This window comes from Thamnophis elegans, chromosome 4 (assembly GCF_009769535.1).
Source record: "Thamnophis elegans isolate rThaEle1 chromosome 4, rThaEle1.pri, whole genome shotgun sequence".
Classification (NCBI taxonomy): domain Eukaryota; kingdom Metazoa; phylum Chordata; class Lepidosauria; order Squamata; family Colubridae; genus Thamnophis; species Thamnophis elegans.
The window spans coordinates 54,198,983-54,217,221 of NC_045544.1; the positions used below are offsets into that span (position 1 = coordinate 54,198,983).

An 18,239-nucleotide genomic window follows, 5' to 3' on the forward strand; every position below is an offset into this window, starting at 1 on the left:
TACAGTCATGTGATCACCTTTGCCCATTTGGCCTGCATTCTGCGCCCCTTCCCACCATAGTTGACCTTTGTGGTCTACTTGTTCCCACTGCTGACCAAACATGTCCAGCCTGACCTTTCGCAAGGCAGTTGCCAGCTGCATGAGGTTTTCTTCTCAAGGTCAAACCACACTGTAGCTTCCTTGTGAGACCAGAAGATGGTCTCACATGGTGCCTGCCATTCTCTAAATAGTGCATCCGGTTCTTGTGATGCTTTGGAAGACTTCAAAAGCTTTCCAAATGTTTTCTGAGGGACCATGAGAATACTATTTGGAGCATGTGTGATTTGGAGAATGGTGTGTGAGGCCTCAAGGAGAAGGCCTAGCATGGTCAGCAAGCAGACTGGGCGTGACTTGTCAGCAACAGGAGGAAGATGGGGAACACCAGCTGGGTGTGGCAGACTCTGTGGAGTGCAGGGCAACAGGGTAGCTGAGGTTTTATAATGTACTTTTTATACAACTAATTCCCCACCACTACCACAATTACTTGTATAAGGATTATTCTCTATACTATTCATGTTGTCTTGTATTTTCTGTTATGGATTGAACCAGTAGAGGCTAAACCAATTTCATTTTATACATGATGTACAATGACAATAAAGGCTGCTGCTGCTGCTGGTTTTTTTTTGTCATAAAAGTTTTATTTTCCGTTTTCATAGCATATAATCACATGTATACTATTACATAGTCAATATCAAGTTGTATTATTAAGTACTTACATCAATTCATCTTACCATCAACTGCCAAGGAAGGGAAAAAAAAGAAAGAAAAAAAAACCAGTTATTGGCTCTTTTGCTCTCCATACACCATATTTAAGAGCCGAGGTGGCGCAGTGGTTAAATGCAGCACTGCAGGCTACTTCAGCTGACTGCAGGTCTGCAGTTTGGCTGTTCAAATCTCACCGGCTCAGGGTTGACTCAGCCTTCCATCCTTCCGAGGTGGGTAAAATGAGGACCCGGATTGTTGTTGGGGGCAATATGCTGACTCTGTAAATGCTGAAAGCCCTATGAAGCGGTATATAAGTCTAACTGCTATTGCTATTGCTATTTATACCTTATCCGACACTTTCTTCCCCTTCTCTCCTCCCCCTTTCTACATTCTGTCTTCCTTCCATCAGTTTCTACTCTACTTCCCCTTCCTTTCTCCTTCTACTCTCTCCCCTTACCACTCCTCCTTATACACCTCATCTTCCCCTTCACCCTCTCTCCTATCCCTCTCTTCCTATCTTCTTCTCTCCTCTGCTTCCGACTCTTCTACATCCTGTCTTCCCTCCATCATTTTCTCCTCTACTTCCCCTTCCTTTCTCCTCCTCCTCTCTCCCCTTACCACTCCTACTTATACACCTCATCTTCCCCCGTCACCCTCTCTCCTATCCCTCTTTTCCTATCTTTCTTCTCTCCTCTACTTCCCACTCTTCCTCTAATTCACTTGGTGTATTTCAGCTTCTGAGCAAAATCCGTTTTGTGTTGATGGTATTTATAATTCCATTTCAATATACATAAAAAAGAAAAAGTAGCAGTATACATGTACAATCATCCAACATCCCTCCTCCAACTTTGTAAACTCCACTCCCTCCCTCCCTCGCTGCTGCTGCTGCTGCTGCTGTTGTTGTTATTATTATTATTATTGCAATAACAGAATTGTATCACAGTGGCCAGTTGTTTTGCTGGATTTGGCATTGATTACTAGTCGGGCCCCATCCAGGGGCCTAGGACGTTGTAACATATTTTCGTAATATGCGTGCAGATCCAAGCAGTGCTGCTTTTTGCATTTGACTGATGGTGATTTTGTCAATTTTTAACTGTTTTAAATGTAATTCCAGTGCTTTTGGAATAGCACCCAGTGTGCCGATTACCACTGGAATTACCACTGCTGGTTTGTGCCATAATTGTTGAATTTCGATTTTTAAGTCCTGGTATTTCGTGATTTTTTCATATTCCTTCTCAACGACCGTGCTATCACCTGGTATTGCAATGTCTATGATTGTAACCTTGTTTTTCTCAACCAGTGTGATGTCTGGTGTATTATGTGCCAGTATTTTGTCCGTTTGTATGCGAAAATCCCACAAGATCTTGACCATCTGATTTTCGGTGACTTTTTCAGGCTGATGTTCCCACCAATTTGTTTTAATATTATAATTTTTGCACAAATTTCAATGGATCATTTGTGCTACTGAATTGTGCCACAATTTATAATCAGTCTGTGCAATATTTTTACAGCAGCTGAGTATGTGATCAACAGTTTCATCAGCTTCTTTGCAAAGTCTGCATTTGGCATCATCAGAGGATTTTTCGATTTTGGCCTTAATGGCATTTGTGCAGATAGCTTGTTCTTGCGCAGCCAGGATTAGTGACTCTGTTTCTTTCTTTAATGTACCTGCTGTTAACCATAACCAAATTTTTTCACTGTCCACTTTATATTTTATTTTTTCCAGAAATTGGCCATGCAGTGCTTTGTTCTGCCATCTCTCCATTCTTGATTTTATCACATCTTTTCTGTATTCTTGTTTCATCTGTTGGACCTTCAATAGATTTTTGTTCTTTACTTCGATTAATAGATGTTCTTGACTTTCTTTTAAATAATCAGCCAGTGCATGTTTTTCTTCTTCAACTATTTGCTTCACTTGTAATAATCCTCTGCCACCTGTTTATCGGGGCAGGTACAGTCTATCAGTATCACCACGTGGATGTAAACTGTAGTGCATTGTCATAAGTTTCCTGGTTTTTCGGTCCAAAATGTCCAAATCAGCTTATGTCCAGTTAACTATACCAGCTGTGTATCTTATAACTGGTATCGACCAGGTATTTATGGCCTTGATTATATTTCCACCATTCAATTTAGATTTCAAAATTTCCCTAACTCTGTTGGTATACTCTCCCCTGACAATAGTTTTTATTTCTCCATGCTTGATGTTATCCAACTGCAGAATGCCTAAGTATTTGTAGGCTTCATTTCTGCTGCATTTAACTAGTTGGCCATTGGGCATTTCAATTCCCTCACATGTAGTGATTTTGCCCCTTTTTATGGAAACAGTGGCGCATTTTTCCATGCCAAACTGCATTGAAATATTGGTGCTGAATACTCGGACTGTGTTTGTCAGTGATTGGATTTTTATTTATGACTTTCCATAGAGTTTCAAATCATCCATATATTATTATTATTATACAATTGTATCACAGCGGCCAGTTGTTTTGCCAGATTTGGCATTGGTTACTAGTCGGGCCCCACCCAGAGGCCTAGGACGTCATAACGTATTTTCGTAATATGCGTGCAGATCCAAGCAGTGCGGCTTTTTGCATTTGACTGATGGTGATTTTGTCAATTTAGATTTCAAAATTTCCCTAACTCTGTTGGTATACTCTCCCCTGACAATAGTTTTTATTTCTCCATGCTTGATGTTATCCAACTGCAGAATGCCTAAGTATTTGTAGGCTTCATTTTCATTGCATTTAATTAGTTGGCCATTGGCCATTTCAATTCCCTCACATGCAGTGATTTTGCCTCTTTTTATGGATACAGTGGCGCATTTTTCCATGCCAAACTGCATCGAAATATCGGTGCTGAATACTCGGACTGTGTTTGTCAATGATTGGATTTCTATTTCTGACTTTCCATAGAGTTTCAAATCATCCATATATAGTAAATGCGAAATTTTTTCAGCTTCTTTGGCTGTTTGGTAGCCTAATTTCATTTTTTTTAAGATTACTGATAGTGGGATCATTGCGATGATGAAGAGAAGAGGTGAAAGTGAATCACCCTGGAAAATTCCTCGCTTGATATTAACCATTCCGTAAATCTCATTCCCTACTGCTAACTCAGTTCTCCATTGTTTCATCGCCTTTTCAGTAAAGGATGTAATATTTTTGCTAATGGCAGTTGTTTCTAAGCATTTTATGATCCAACTATGTGGCAGTGAGTCAAATGCCTTTTTGTAATCAATCCAGACCATATTCAAGTTCGTTTTTCTGTTCTTACAATTTTCTAATATCATTTTATCAATTAGGAGCTGATCTTTTGTGCGCCTGCTCCTTCTTTTGTTGCCTTTTTGCTCTACTGGCAAGATATTGTTTGTTTCCAAATAATCCATCATGTTATCTGCAATAATGCCTGTGAGTAATTTGAAGGTTGTTGGCAAGCATGTTATTGGTCTGTAGTTTTCCGGTGTTGTTCCTTTAGTTGGATCTTTCTGAATCAAGTATGTTTTTCCAGTTGTCAACCATTCATCAATTTGGCCCTTTTGTAAAATTTCATTAAGTTGCCTGGCCAATATTGCATGTAAACTGGTCAGATATTTGAGCCAGAAACCATGTAATTGGTCCTTTCCAGGTGATGTCCAATTCTTTACCTTTTTTACTCGATTTTTGACCATCTCAGTTGTTATTTCTAATACTTGCATTTGTTTGTTGCCAATGCTTTTCTCAAAGTCATGTATCCACTTTGCTTCCTTATTGTAGTCCTTTGCATTTTCCCACAATTCTTTCCAGAATTCAACTGTGGCCTGCTTTTCTGGTTTTTCACTTTTGATGTCACCATTCACATTAAGACTTTGATAAAAACGCCGTTGGTTTAATCGAAATTGCTGATTTTGTTTATATTGGATGATTCGTGCCTCATATCTTTCAATTTTTCTAGCTGTTGCTGTTATCCGCTGTTGTTGTTGTTGTTGTTGTTATTATTATTATTATTATGCTGGAGTGCCTGGCCATAGTGTGGTGATACTCCTCAGCAGTGTTGCTGACTGCATTGTGACTAAAGCACAGTGTTTTTACCTATTTCCCAAAAAGTTATGATAGCTTTCTTTCTCTTCCTGATTCTTATCCATCTTAATTATTTAATTAATTGATTTACCACCCATTTCCAAAGTTTCTAAGGATTAACAATAAAAAAATAATATTAAAAGAAACCCACTCTGCCCAATTATAATAAATTCTAACAACCATGAAAAAATACAGTTATTCAGATTGCTTGTTCTTATACTATATATTATCTATTCAGCCTGATAGTTGTGTTCCTCAATCACATATGAAATATTTAAAGTAAGTGGAAAATTCAATTGCTTGAGTAATGCACAGGGTCCATATGTTGTAATGCTATTAAATCTGTCTTTGCAAGCAGGATACAATCAAGTACTATTTTAGCCCTGTTATATTTTATTACCTATTTTTATTTATAGATTCTAGATCTTAAATCCAGAATAGCCTCACAGGAAGTATCTATAAAAGAATTCAAAGCTGAAATTGGGGGCTATAAGGAAAATGATGCTCGCCAATCTTCCCTCCTTTCTTCCATGCAACACAAATTCCAAGAACTTGAGAAGGGATCAGGCATAATTGCCATTTCCAAACATCAAGCAGAGCTAAAATCACAGGCTATTCTCCAGGACAACTTGGAGCTGAAGGAGAAAATCTATGAACAAGACGAGCAGATCAGGTAAGAACAGCAGAAAACGCTGCCTTTTAATATACAATAATTGCCACGGAGCAGAAGAAAACAGTACTTGTTATGATTGTTAAGTGATGATGCTGGGCTGAAATAGTTGAATTCCTTTTTATTACAAAAATAAGGACTACGTTTGAATGTTTCTACTTTTTGAATAAATTGAAAGTGTGTGTGTGTGTGTGTGTGTGTGTGTGTGTATAGAGGTTGGTAGGTAGGGACTTTCTTCTCAGGAAGTATTGTCTGTATTTTATATTTGTATTTTATACTTGTAACTCCTCAAGACTTCAGAATCACACAAGAGAAATTTTAGCTAGATGAAACAAACTAAAACTTGAGTTTCAACCCAGGTCATAAAAAAAACCTCTCCAAAAACCATTTGGATTTTCGTTGTTTCTCTGATGGCAGTGGGAGATATCTCATTACCGAGGAAAGGAAGTATTTTATTGTGATGTAAAAGACTTTCTCAAGGCACCGTATGTTGAGTCATGAGCACCTGTTTAGTATTAGTTACATTTCTGAGGTAAGGTACAAGATTTAGATTTGGAGACTTTTATTTAACTTCTTTGGATCATGAATACTCTCCTATTGTCCTGTTCTCAGGGCTTTTAAGTTGGAAAATTTGGAACTATTTACAGTTATGGGAAACCTAGATGGAGGGGGAGAATAAAAAGGGATTTGGGGAGAGTAGGGAACTCCCATTTCCTCATTGCTGTGTTGAGGTCAGTATGTAACTGACTCCTCTTTGCAGTGGTTCAGTCTTTTCTCACACCTCATTAATTTGTGCGCTTGAGAATCCCACAGAGGACATTTTAAGTTTTTGGAATGACACGTGCCTCTGCAGCAGACAGTAGGGTCTAACCCACGCTGGCTGGGGAGTTCTTGAAGTCCACACCTTAAAGTTGCCAAGTGAAACACTGCTCTAGCAATGCAATCTCCCCTGTCTGAAATTGTCCAAATTATCTTGAATCTGTAGACTAGCCCAACCTATTAGAGAAAATTGTTGGGTCATGAACTTGTAAGAACTTGCAATTTAGACTCTTCCTTTTTTTTAAACTTACCGCATTTTTCAGAGTATAAGACACACCTTCCCCCCCTAAAAGGGTGTGGAAATGTTGGTGAGTCTTATACACTGAATACAGCTATTTTTGGCCTCCTGAAACCCCACCCCAGCATCCAATTTTTGTGAAAAATGGGCAAAAAACAGGCCGTTTTTCACCAAAATGGGGGTGTTTTTTGCCTTCCCCCACCTCCCAGAAGCACACTGAAGGCTTCAGCGGGGCTGGGGGAAGGGAAAATGCCCCTGTTTTGGTGAAAAACGGGGGCGTTTTTGCTTTCCCCAGCCCCGCTGAAGCCTGCAGAAGGCTGCTGGGGGCTGAGGGAAGACAAAAACTTTTTTTCCTTACTTACCTCTTCAAAATCTTCAAAATACACTGGTGCATCTAATAGTCTGAAAAATATGGTAATCTCTTTCTCTTCCCCTCTCCCTCTCTCTCTCCCTCCCTCCTTCTCTCTTCCAGTTAGGGGACTAAGTATCTCACAAGGAAATGGTCTAAGGGGCTATTCCTCATCTATCTAATTAGAGATAGGGATTTGGTTATGACATGCAGAACAACAATTCCAATCAAAGCAGCTGCTTTCATTCCTCAATGAAATGGGCAGTTATTTCAGCAGTAAACCTATAGAGGAAGTGATTTTCTCTTCCTGAATCTGGGAGAATACAAAACTACTTTTATCCTCCCCTTCCCAGTCAGGGGAAGTTATTGGATATGAAATCACACATTGTTAATCCTTGCAGGCCTGATTGAGCATACTCAGATCAGTAAGGGCAGCACATATAACACTGCTGTTGCATGAGCTTCATTGGTTACCAGTTTGCTTCCCACTTCAATTCAAGGTGTTGGTTATTACCTTTAAAGCCCTATATGGCCTGGGTCCAGGAATCTGAGGAGCCATCTCATGTCAATGGGACACACCAGCATAATAGGCAACTACAGATCCCATCTGGTAAGAAATTCTGGAAGGCAGGGTCAAGGAGAAAAGCCTTTTCTGTTGTGGTCCCATCCCTGTGGAACACTCTACCACCAAAACAGAACTCCTACCTTTTCGGCTTTCCAGAAGGGTATTAAATTTGTTTTTGCCAATTAGTTTGGGGGCCTGGGGGGAACATTTACCAATGCAAGTAGTTGATAGGGTAGGAAGACCTCACTTCTGTCCCACCATCTCTTACTCCTGGTGTCTTTTGTATAATTTTAAATTTTTATTACATTTGTTAATCTGACATAGGGGACATGGGTGGCATAAAAATGAAATACATAAATGGATGGATGGATGGATGGATGGATGGATGGATGGATGGATGGATAGATAGATAGATAGATAGATAGATAGATAGATAGATAGATAGATAGATAGATAGATAGATAGATAGATATGGGTATATGTTCTTAAACATGAGAAAAGGGGTGGAAGTAATCACTGATCAGTGATTACTTCCAGGAGGAAGGTCACACCAGAAAATCTATCAAGGATATAGTTGTCTAGGAGGACTCAGAGAAGTACATGAGCCTTCTACAGTAGTAAATCTAGGTGTATTTCACCTCCCTCTCCCCCAGAAAGTACAAAGGAAAGGAGGAGAGTCCAGGCTTTTCTTCTGAATCCAAAAGAATTCTGAGTCTCTTTTTCTTCTAATCTAGCAAGTCCAGAAATCTCCCTCCTAAGAAATCTAAGGGTGACCAGAAGAATACAAATCTATAAAAAGTCAGGGATCGTCCTCTTCATTATTTTCATGCTCAGGAAGTCTCAACTCTGATTTAAAATTGCATTGCAGTTTGGTGGCCATACAAGAGGAAATAATCAACCTCTAATCAGTCTTATATTTTTCCTGCCATTTTTTGTAACTTGCTGCACTGTTACAATCCTTATGTGTGCCAAGCCTGAGATTTTTTGGGGGAAGGAGGAGAGCCATATACTTAATCAAGAGTTAAGGAGTTTCCCTGGGGCTTTTCCTAGATTATTTGACAAAAGTGTTGAAATTGGACAATGGTTTCTTAGAACAAATGAATAAATAGGCTAACTAACATGGCTTACTTCCTGTATAACAAAGGCACGGAGCTTTCAAGAGGCATTGGTAGATGTTCCGAAGTTGCTGTTGTGTTTCTTGCAGTCATCTCTGCAGAAAGACGAGGAAATCCAAGTTTTATCCAGGATTGTTTAGACTTTAGGAATCTTCTGTTTTATGCAGAAAATTCAAGACTTCAAGGAGATCCTGTGTTGCATCAACTTGGATTATGTATGGGTAGAAAAATCTACACGTCTGGAGCCTAAACCAGTGCACTCGCAAATATTTCTTATGCAAAATCTCTTTGATATTATCTAATTTGGCAAAATGTCTACTAACACTCTGACCAGAAGTTGTAGTTTGGCTGAGGAACTGTGAGATAAACCCGTATTTATAGACCAAATTAAGTTCTTCTTTTATTAATTTTTCAATGAGTTTTTGAATATAGTGCACATTGAGACAACAGATTGTTAAGGTTGTACTCCCATCCAGAATACAGAACACAAGTCCAGATTCTTTCAATCTTTTAATTCCTTGTAGCTCAAACCTCTGGACAATTATAGAACAAGGTGAAGTTCAAGAATTATACTCAATGTTTCTCCTCTGCTTATGTTTTAAAATGCACTAAGATATACAACAGAATATGATGCCAAAGCAATCCATGGAGCAATAAGCAACTTTCTCCTAGACTTTGCACACATGTAGCTGCAAATAATTTAAAATCAGTGGGTAGAAGATACAAATTCAAAAGGACCATTCACTGGAATTTGTTCTCTAGCTGCCCGACTTCTCCAGTCTGGAGTAAATCATGGATCTCTGCTACTTGATTTGGCAGATGTTTCACAAACATGGCTTATTTAGATAAGAATTATTACTACAGTCAAGAGCTGAGCCAAGCAAAATACTTGATCGTCTATCGTTAGTTTGCCAATTCCTCTTGTATCTATGAAAGTTGAAACCCTTAGTTCTCCCTCTCCATAAATTAATGGATTCTTGGGACAGTGTTTGGTGGCCTTGAAGCTGCCAGTTGTGTTTATAACTGATGTAAGAACTCCTGGCTCTTGGCTTGACATTCCATTATCTTGCCTTCTATTCCTTTCTTCCTGTCTCAAAACATGTCTGGAAATACTTGGTGTTTGTTCCTTCTCCAACTTCAACCAGTCAGAATGGAGTGCTTTCTCTCTCTCCATCACCCTGGCCTAATTGTAAAAACCTCACACTATCCACCATGTTTTGGTGTTGCTTCCCCTATTTTCCTCCTCAGTTATGTAAACATTCTCCTGTCCCTGTTGCCCTTGTGCCAGAACCTCTAGTAGCTGTAAAAACATTGGATTTGTGAAAATACTTAGAATGGAACTGCCAACAGATGTTAAGCCATATTGTAGCAGCACTGTTCTTGTGGTGAAGGACAAGCAAGTTGATGGCTACATTATCCTGAATACTTGGTCCATTATGACCCCCCTCACCAGAAAACTTTGTCTTCCACCCCACCCAAGCTGTTTTATTATTTATTTATTTTGTCAAGCATGAATTAGATAACAGATATATGTATAAACATGATTATAAATACATGAAATGGATATAAATACAAAGGAATATTAGGACAGGAACAGTAGGCACTCTGGTGCGCTTATGCATGCCTGTTAAAGACCTCTTAGGATTGGGGTGAGGTCGACAGTATACAGTCTAAGATTAAAGTTTTGGGGGTTTGGGGAAGAAATCACATTGTCAGGTAGTGCATTCCAGGCATTGACAATTCTGTTACTGAAGTCGTATTTTCTGCAATTAAGTTTGGAGCGATTTACCATAGGTTTGTATCTATTGTGAGCGCATGGGTTGTTGCGGTTGAAGCTGAAGTATTCATTGACAGGTAGGACATTGTAGCATATAATTTTATGTACTAAGCTTAGGTCGAATTGGAGACAGCGAAGTTCTAAATTGTCTAAGCCCAAAATTTCAAATCTGGGGGCATAAGGTATTCTGTTGTGAGCATGTCGTGAAATATATCTGGACTCGTTTGATTGTATTTATGTCTGATATGCAGTGCGCGTTCCAGACAGATGAGCTATATTCAAGAATTGGTCTAGCAAAAGAATGCCCTAGTTTGCAGTTCAATATTACTTGAGAAGAAGCTACGCAGGACTAGGTTTACAACTTTTAGCGTCTTTTTGGCAATGCTGTTACAGTGAGCTATGGCACTAAGATCATTTGAGATCAGTAATCCGAGGTCCTTGACAGAGTGGGGGTCGTCTATGAGGTCATATCCACCCAGCTTGTAGTTCAGTTCAGTTCAGTTTATTACATTTATATGCCGCCCTTTTCCCCCGAAGGGGACTCAGGGTGGCTTACAACTCAACCAGGGAAGGGGAATACAGACAAAAAAATATAAAAAACAAAACATAACAATACATAATTTAAAAACATACAACAGTCATACCATTCGAGACGGGGGCAACAGCTCTTTAGCCCCAGGCCTGTCGGAACAGCCAGGTTTTAAGGGCCTTGCGGAAGGCCTGGAGGGTGGTGAGGGTTCGAATCTCCACGGGGAGTTCGTTCCAGAGGGTCGGAGCCGCCACAGAGAAGGCTCTCCTCCGAGTAGTCGCCAGTCGACACTGGCCGGCGGATGGAATTCGGAGGAGGCCTAATCTGTGGGATCTGATCGGTCTAGTGGAGGTAATTGGCAGCAGGCGGTCTCTCAAGTACCCAGGTGTATTTTGTGTTTTGATTTTTTTTTTGCCAATGTGTAAGACAGAGCATTTGTTGGTTGAGATTTGGAGTTGCCAATTGTTTGACCATTCTGACACATAGTGAAGGTCTTTTTGTAGGGTAGCAACATTGTCGGTGGTATTGAATAGTTTTATATCAGTGATGATGTAAAATTTTAGCTGTGAGACTCTGGAGGCAGGAAGATAGATCCCTGGATTCACCAAATGTTTGTACTCGCTAACAAAGCTTGTATTGATGACCTTCCAAATCAACATATCCTTTTCCTTAGGGACAGAAGGAAGAATTGCAACCCATCAGCCAGCTGTGCATTCTTCTTGCTTGAAGGAAAAGATACTGAGTCTCTGCTACAATAGCAGGCCAGCTGGACTTTTGGCTTATTTAAACTACAGGATTTGGGGTGGTCTCTTGTCTGAGTAGATATCACATCCAGTGTGTTTTCTTAGTCACTTCTGCTGCTCTGCCAAGCATTTACCAACCAAATCAACTGGTCTGTTGCAACTCTTCTTCTCCCCTTAGGGCCTTACAATAACCATTTGATTTTTTCCTTAATCTTCCATTAGTCAAGATTCTAGACCAGGGGTGTCAAACTCGCGTCATATCACGACTCCCCCTCACTCTGTCAAACTGAGCATGGGTGTGGCTAGCGTGTGATGAACCCACCTGTGGGCTGCAAGTTTGACAGCCCTGGTCTAGACATATTGTTGTCATGCATCTCATTTTGAAGATTGCTTATTTAATTCCATGCTGAGGCTACTTTCTAGATCTGAGGGGGCTTCCTTTTACATCAGCCATGTTTACCAGCACTGAGGGATGTCCTTCATCATGTTCTGAATGTAGAAGCACTGAAGAACTGCTTTAACCGGATTGTCATGAAGAGCAGGTGTTTGTGTCTGTTTCTCCTGGATGCATTTGATCTTTTTTTTTTTGGTCTATGGTGTTATTCTTTACTTTTAAAATGTAAGCTGCCCATAATGGTCTGGGGTCAAATGGCCTGAAAACGTAATAAATAAATAATTTAAAAAAATAAGGCAAAAAAGAATTCAAATATATTAGTGGCATCTAATTAGTCCGGCATCTTTAGTTTCCAAAATACCTAGAACGAGGAGGTCAGGATTATTGAAGGATATGCTCTGGGAGAATCGGCCAATTCATGAACCCACCCATCCCTTTCTGTGTAATGGACTACAGAAGGCCTCCACAATGTGTAGCTGTGAGCCACATCTCTCCCTCCTCACACAAACACTTAAAAAAAAACACCTCAGTAAGTTTGCCACCAAATGCCATCGCAACAAAGAAAGATCCACTGCTGCCCTCTTAAAAGGCACACTCCCAAGGGCCTCCAAAACCCTTAGGCATTTTCGCGGTCAGCTCTGGAGCTGCAGCTGCCCAACTAGCTGCCAGATCACTTATTCCTTTGGGGCTAGTGATAATTTTTAGTTTATTAATGTGGCCCTTTATCCTCTGCAGGATGTGCAGACCTGGCCTAGAGGTTGAAGAGCCATGGGAGCAGTGGTGGCCCAGCAAAGATTCTAAAAAATGCTCCTTTCTTTTCAGAAAGTTTTAACTTCAACTAAAAGGAGTCCTGACCTTTTTTGCCCCATCAAGAATAAAGGTTCAGCATCATTATATAAGCTTTTTACAGACATTAACTTCCTTAGGGGAGAATGAGGTTTTGTTAAAGGTCTGAGCATCAATAACGTAAATTGCCTGGCAGAAGCTTTGAATACAATGTTGAAGTGTGCAGGGAAAAGATGTATTTTTATCCATATTAAAAGCATATGCATATTCCTCAGCTGGAACCTCAGCTGGGCTCTTTTGACACTTTTAAAAAAATCTATAACTACATGATCTCATCAACTGTTAACGATTAAAGACAGCTTTACAGCTTGCTGAAATTTCTCTTAGATAAGTCGCATACTTGGAACCGCTTTCTGCTAATTTCCACTTGTGTATTTTTCATAATGATGACGTGGTTCTTAGGGCCAATTTTCCCCTTCATTCCAGTGTTGCTGCTTAGAACTCAATAAATTTCTCCACTTCAGTCTGCCTTCATCCGCCTGACCCTCAGGAGTGCGCCCAGTATAAGTGGGTTTTTGATAACAGACTTTGCTCTTATTTGGACAGGACATTTTCAATTGCAGAAATCTGAAGCAGCGTTAATATCTTTGCTTGGTAAGGCTAGGAAATGAAATGGGGGGGGGGGCAGGGAGGCGTATTTTTCCATGGACAGAAAGAATGCATAGTGAAAGCATAGAGGACACAAGGGAACAATTTCTTCTCTCTTAGTGGAACAGTTACTGTATGCAGAACTTTATGTTCATTAATTCATTTTAATGATTGGCAGGCTTGATCATTAGCTCTCTTTGAGCTCTATAATACTGGTCAGTATAATTTTATTTTGGTTGATTTGGGAGAAGTTCCTGCAGAAGTTACTGAAATAGTATTGTAGAGTCTAGGCGCCCACTCAACGTACCTTACAGTTTTTCAATTCCTATTTATTGATGGTATGTATAACAATCCTGCCAGTACAATTAATTAATTAATAATAAATACTACATGAATGAAACATATCCTGTTCTATGTTACATATAATTTATTATATGGATAACCCATTGCATAAGATTTTATATCAACATTTTATAAAAGGATACATTTATGTGATTATATAGCACTTTTGCACTCTTATTATAATTATGATTTTTGTTCAGAAAGGAAATTCATTACTGTATATTTGTGTTCTCTGAGTCCCATGGAAGATATTTCCTAATCTGAAAATGGTATTTTTCTGTAAACAGATAGATCCATTATGACTAGGATCCCTTTAAGGGAGAGGCCATTCTGATTTTCCAGACCAGAATACAGGAGCAAGATCACCTTTGAATAGCACACAACCATTTTAGAATAGGAAAAGCCCTACATGGCATCGGACCTGGGTACCTGAGAGACCACCTCCTGCCGATTACCTCTCTCAGACCAATTAGATCGCACAGGTTGGGTCTCCTCCGGATTCCATCTGCCAGCCAATGTCGGCTGGCGACTCCCTGGGGGAGAGCCTTCTCTGTTGCAGCTCCGGCCCTCTGGAACGAGCTCCCTGGTGAGATCAGGATCCTTACTACTCTCCCGGCCTTCCGCAAAGCCACCAAGTCCTGGCTCTTCCAGCAGGCTAGGGGGAGCTGAGAAGCATCTACCTCCATAGAAATTGTGAATGTTGGTTTTGTTTTTAATATGTTGTCTTTGTCTTGTTCCCCCCTTTCCCTTGTCTTTTGTGAGCCGCCCAGAGTCCTCCGGGAGTGGGCGGCATACAAGACAAACAAACAAACAAACAAACAAACAAATAAATAAATAAATAAATAAATAAAGAAGGAAGGAAGGAAGGAAGGAAGGAAGGAAGGAAGGAAGGAAGGAAGGAAGGAAGGAAGGAAGTACAGTATATGTGTGTGTTTGTGTGTATGTTGCAATTCAGCCGGTTCTATCTGGTTTGGGTAAACCAGTAGTGGTGGCAGCAGGAGACCCCGCTCACCCACCCAGACGTCAAGACGTCCCATCTTTGACGCTCTGCACATGCACTCACATTTGCGAACCAGTAGCAAAGGTAAGTTGATTTCACCCCTGGTGTGTGTGTGTGTGTGTGTGTGTGTGTTTGTGTGTGAATTCAATCTTGACTCCTGACAACTGCCCAAACTAGTCTCTACAGTTTTCTTGGAAACTCACAGTCTCTTTCTTGGTTTCTAATCTGATGCTTTAACCACTACACCAAACTCTCTCTTTTTCTACTATCTATTCTGTTATATATTCACAGTTGAGGATATGATTAATTAGATCTGCAGCAGTATGCTTATGCAGATATATGCTTAGCTAAACTAACAAAATTGTGTATTCTCGGTCTGACATAATGGTAGCATGATACACTTAATATAAACAATGATAACAGGTCATATTTTTCTTACCTATAAAATTATTTCTGCTTTGGTTTGAACCCTAATTAGAAAATATTTGAATACATCTGAAGAAAGCAAATCCTATGCATCTAAAGTCAGCAGAGAACAAAATGAATTCTTTGCACAACTTTGTCATCTTCTGGAACTGGGCATAGGAGGAAACGAAGAGTCACCAGAACGTCTGCTCTCCAAGGTTTTCTTTTAAAAATTATACAATAATAAAATGTGCCTCTTCAAATTAAGCCACATAAATAGTAGCAAAGCACCTAAAGACATCTCTCATATGTGTGGAATCTCATGAATTAAATATGATATCAGATCTCTCTTTCAGGACTTTTTATTAAATCTATTTCCACTCTGGGTTTTATTGTAGCCCCTCACATGGGCCCTTACTATAAAAATACTATAAATGTTGTTATAATAAAATGCAATATTAACCTGAAAACACCATGGGGCCAGCAGAAAGATAATAAAAAGCTAGGAAAGATAAAAATGAAATCTTCAGGGACTGGTTAAAACTGCCAGAGAAGGGATGTTATTAGGGAAGAGAGTTTTACAATCCTGGCAGTGTTAATGCACATTCTTGCAATCCTCAGGTGAGAAGAACAATATATCTGCATAATTTGCACTCTCTTATCCTGACACCTAGGCTCTAATTTACCCTAATAATAAAGCTTGTGAATGACCTTGTCTTTATACTTTATAAGCAGCAATCAATAGATACCCTTGGCTGCATGTCCCCTTTCATCCCTGTCAGTGGCCAGCAGGAAAAAGCTTTACACAGATTGCTCTCTTGTCAGTGTGGTGGAGTGGGCTTAGATACGGAATGGAAAGCAAGTACCTGCTTTCAGGGTACACTGGGGATGAGTCAAAATCTGCTTCATGAGGACAGGTCCTATGGAAATAATTGATGGGGCAGTGGTTAAATGCAGCACTGCAGGCTACTGCTAGATCAGCAGGTCAGCGGTTCAAATCTCACCGGCTCAGGGTTGACTCAGCCTTCCATCCTTCCGAGGTGGGTAAAATGAGGACCCAGATTGTTGGGGGCAATATGCTGACTCTCTGTAAACCGCTTAGAGAGGCCTGAAAGGCCTATGAAGCGGTATATAAGTCTACTGCTATTGCTATTGCTATTGCTATTGCTATTGTTTGTGCTGCAGTTAATGTAAAGTGAGGCTAAGTCAGGGGTGTCAAACTCAATTTCATTGAGGGCTGCATTAGGGTTTTGTTTGAACTTGGAGGTTGGGTGGGTGTGGGTGGGATGGGTGTGGCTGGGCCGAGCTCCATTTTCACTGGCAGACCACTGGACCAGGTCATTGCCTCCAAAAATAGAGCTCGGGAGGGGTGCATGACCCTCCCAAGTTCTGTTTTCGCTGGCAGAAGCACTGCGGCCCAGTCCTTCGCTGTTTCCTGGGTGGTTCCATGCGCCATATCTAAACACCCCATAGCCAGATCCAACCTGCGGACCTTGAGTTTGACACCCCTGCCGTAAGGGGTCTACCTCTGGTACTGAAGAAGTCCTATCTCGGGTATAATTCAGATAGATATGGCATAATGTAACCCAAGTTTATTCTAGGGACAGCTGTCTGCCAATATCCCCAAATAATAAACATAGAGATCATATATTGAACTTTGATGTTACATTGCTTGTCTGTCTGCTGCTTTCTTGGTAAGACAGTATCTTTTAGATGATAAAACTGTATTCAAAAATAAAATTTCATGAACAGATAGTACAGTTTAGAAGTCTTTTTCTTTCAAGAGTTATACCAACCCAACCCTTCCTCCATGCTTAATTGTAGATATATTGTTGGAGTAGCCATTTCCTCTCCTCTCCCCACCTTCTCCACTCCACTCCTTTAGCCAGCTGTCAATTGCTTGTCCGTTAGCAACCTTTCTTTTTGGAAATGATTTGTTAGCCTTAATTCTGAATCCAAAGGAACAATACCGGTAGTCCTCGACTTATAGCCATTTATTTAGTGACCGTTCAAAGTTACAACAGCATTGAAAAAAGTGACTTATGGTGGTTTTTCACACTTACAACCGTGGCAGCAACCCCAAGGTCACATGACAAAATTTAATTGCTTGGCAACTGGCGTGTATGTAAGACAATTGCAGCGTCATGGGATCATCTTTTGGGACTTCCTGACAAGCAAAGACAAAGACAAAGCGAGATTCACTTAGCATCTGTGTTATTAACTTAACAGCCACAGTGATTCACTTAACAAATGGGTCAAGAAAGGTCACAAAATTGGGCAAAATTCATTTAGCAATTCTCTTGCTTAGCAACAGAATTTTTTGGATTGATTGTGGTTGCAAGTTGCGGGCTACCTGTCAAATACCTTTCCTGGTGGAGCTGCCAGACTATTAAAGCCATTCTTACAATCTGGGCAGGTGTGTATATGTCCAGGGAATAAAAACACATTCTCACCGGATCCAGGACTAGCACTTGCACTTTGAATTAGGCTTGTAAATAATGCAAAATTGGTATTATCTGATCAATCTATATAGTTCCCATATGCTTTCTGAGTTATGTACCAGCTCACGGTTCTAATTTGTTTTCAGCTTTTCAAATTAAATAGTAATCTGTGTAACCGATTTTTTTATTAGCAGATTTTTTAAAATTATTTTTTCCCTTCTACAACACATTACAGTCATTATATCAACATTGTTGATATAGAGAGAATGTTGTGTTTTTAGTATTTTTTAGTATTTTTAGTATTTTTCAGTTATTGCACATTTCTTTTTATGTTTTGTCTTCACTCCCCTTCCTTTATTATTGTAAGCCGCCCTGAGTCCCCTCAGGGAAAAGGGCGGCCTATAAATGCTATTAAAATCTACAAATCTACCTACAAATTGTTATGTCACCATATATCTGCATGTATATAATATTTCGCTTCTATATTTACACACCTTTATATACAGTTCTATATATATTGTTTTTCTACTTAATTAATTTTATTCTTGTTTTGCAGCCATTTGTTGGGTGTAACTGATTTATGTTAACTGCAGCCAGATTTTTTTTCTTTAAATAATGCACAAAT

The 18,239-nt window shown here is 39.8% G+C and overlaps 1 protein-coding gene across 2 annotated transcripts in view; it reads left to right on the forward strand.

Annotated features, from left to right (window-relative positions):
- Positions 1 to 18,239, forward strand: part of CCDC170 (coiled-coil domain containing 170) — a 71,102-nt gene that overhangs the window by 16,350 nt on the left and 36,513 nt on the right. For both annotated transcript variants that reach the window (XM_032216961.1, XM_032216962.1), the window contains exons 3-4: positions 5,210 to 5,466; positions 15,247 to 15,391. In XM_032216961.1, coding sequence (XP_032072852.1) covers positions 5,210 to 5,466; positions 15,247 to 15,391 — 402 coding nt within the window. The remainder of the gene's footprint in view (positions 1 to 5,209; positions 5,467 to 15,246; positions 15,392 to 18,239) is intronic.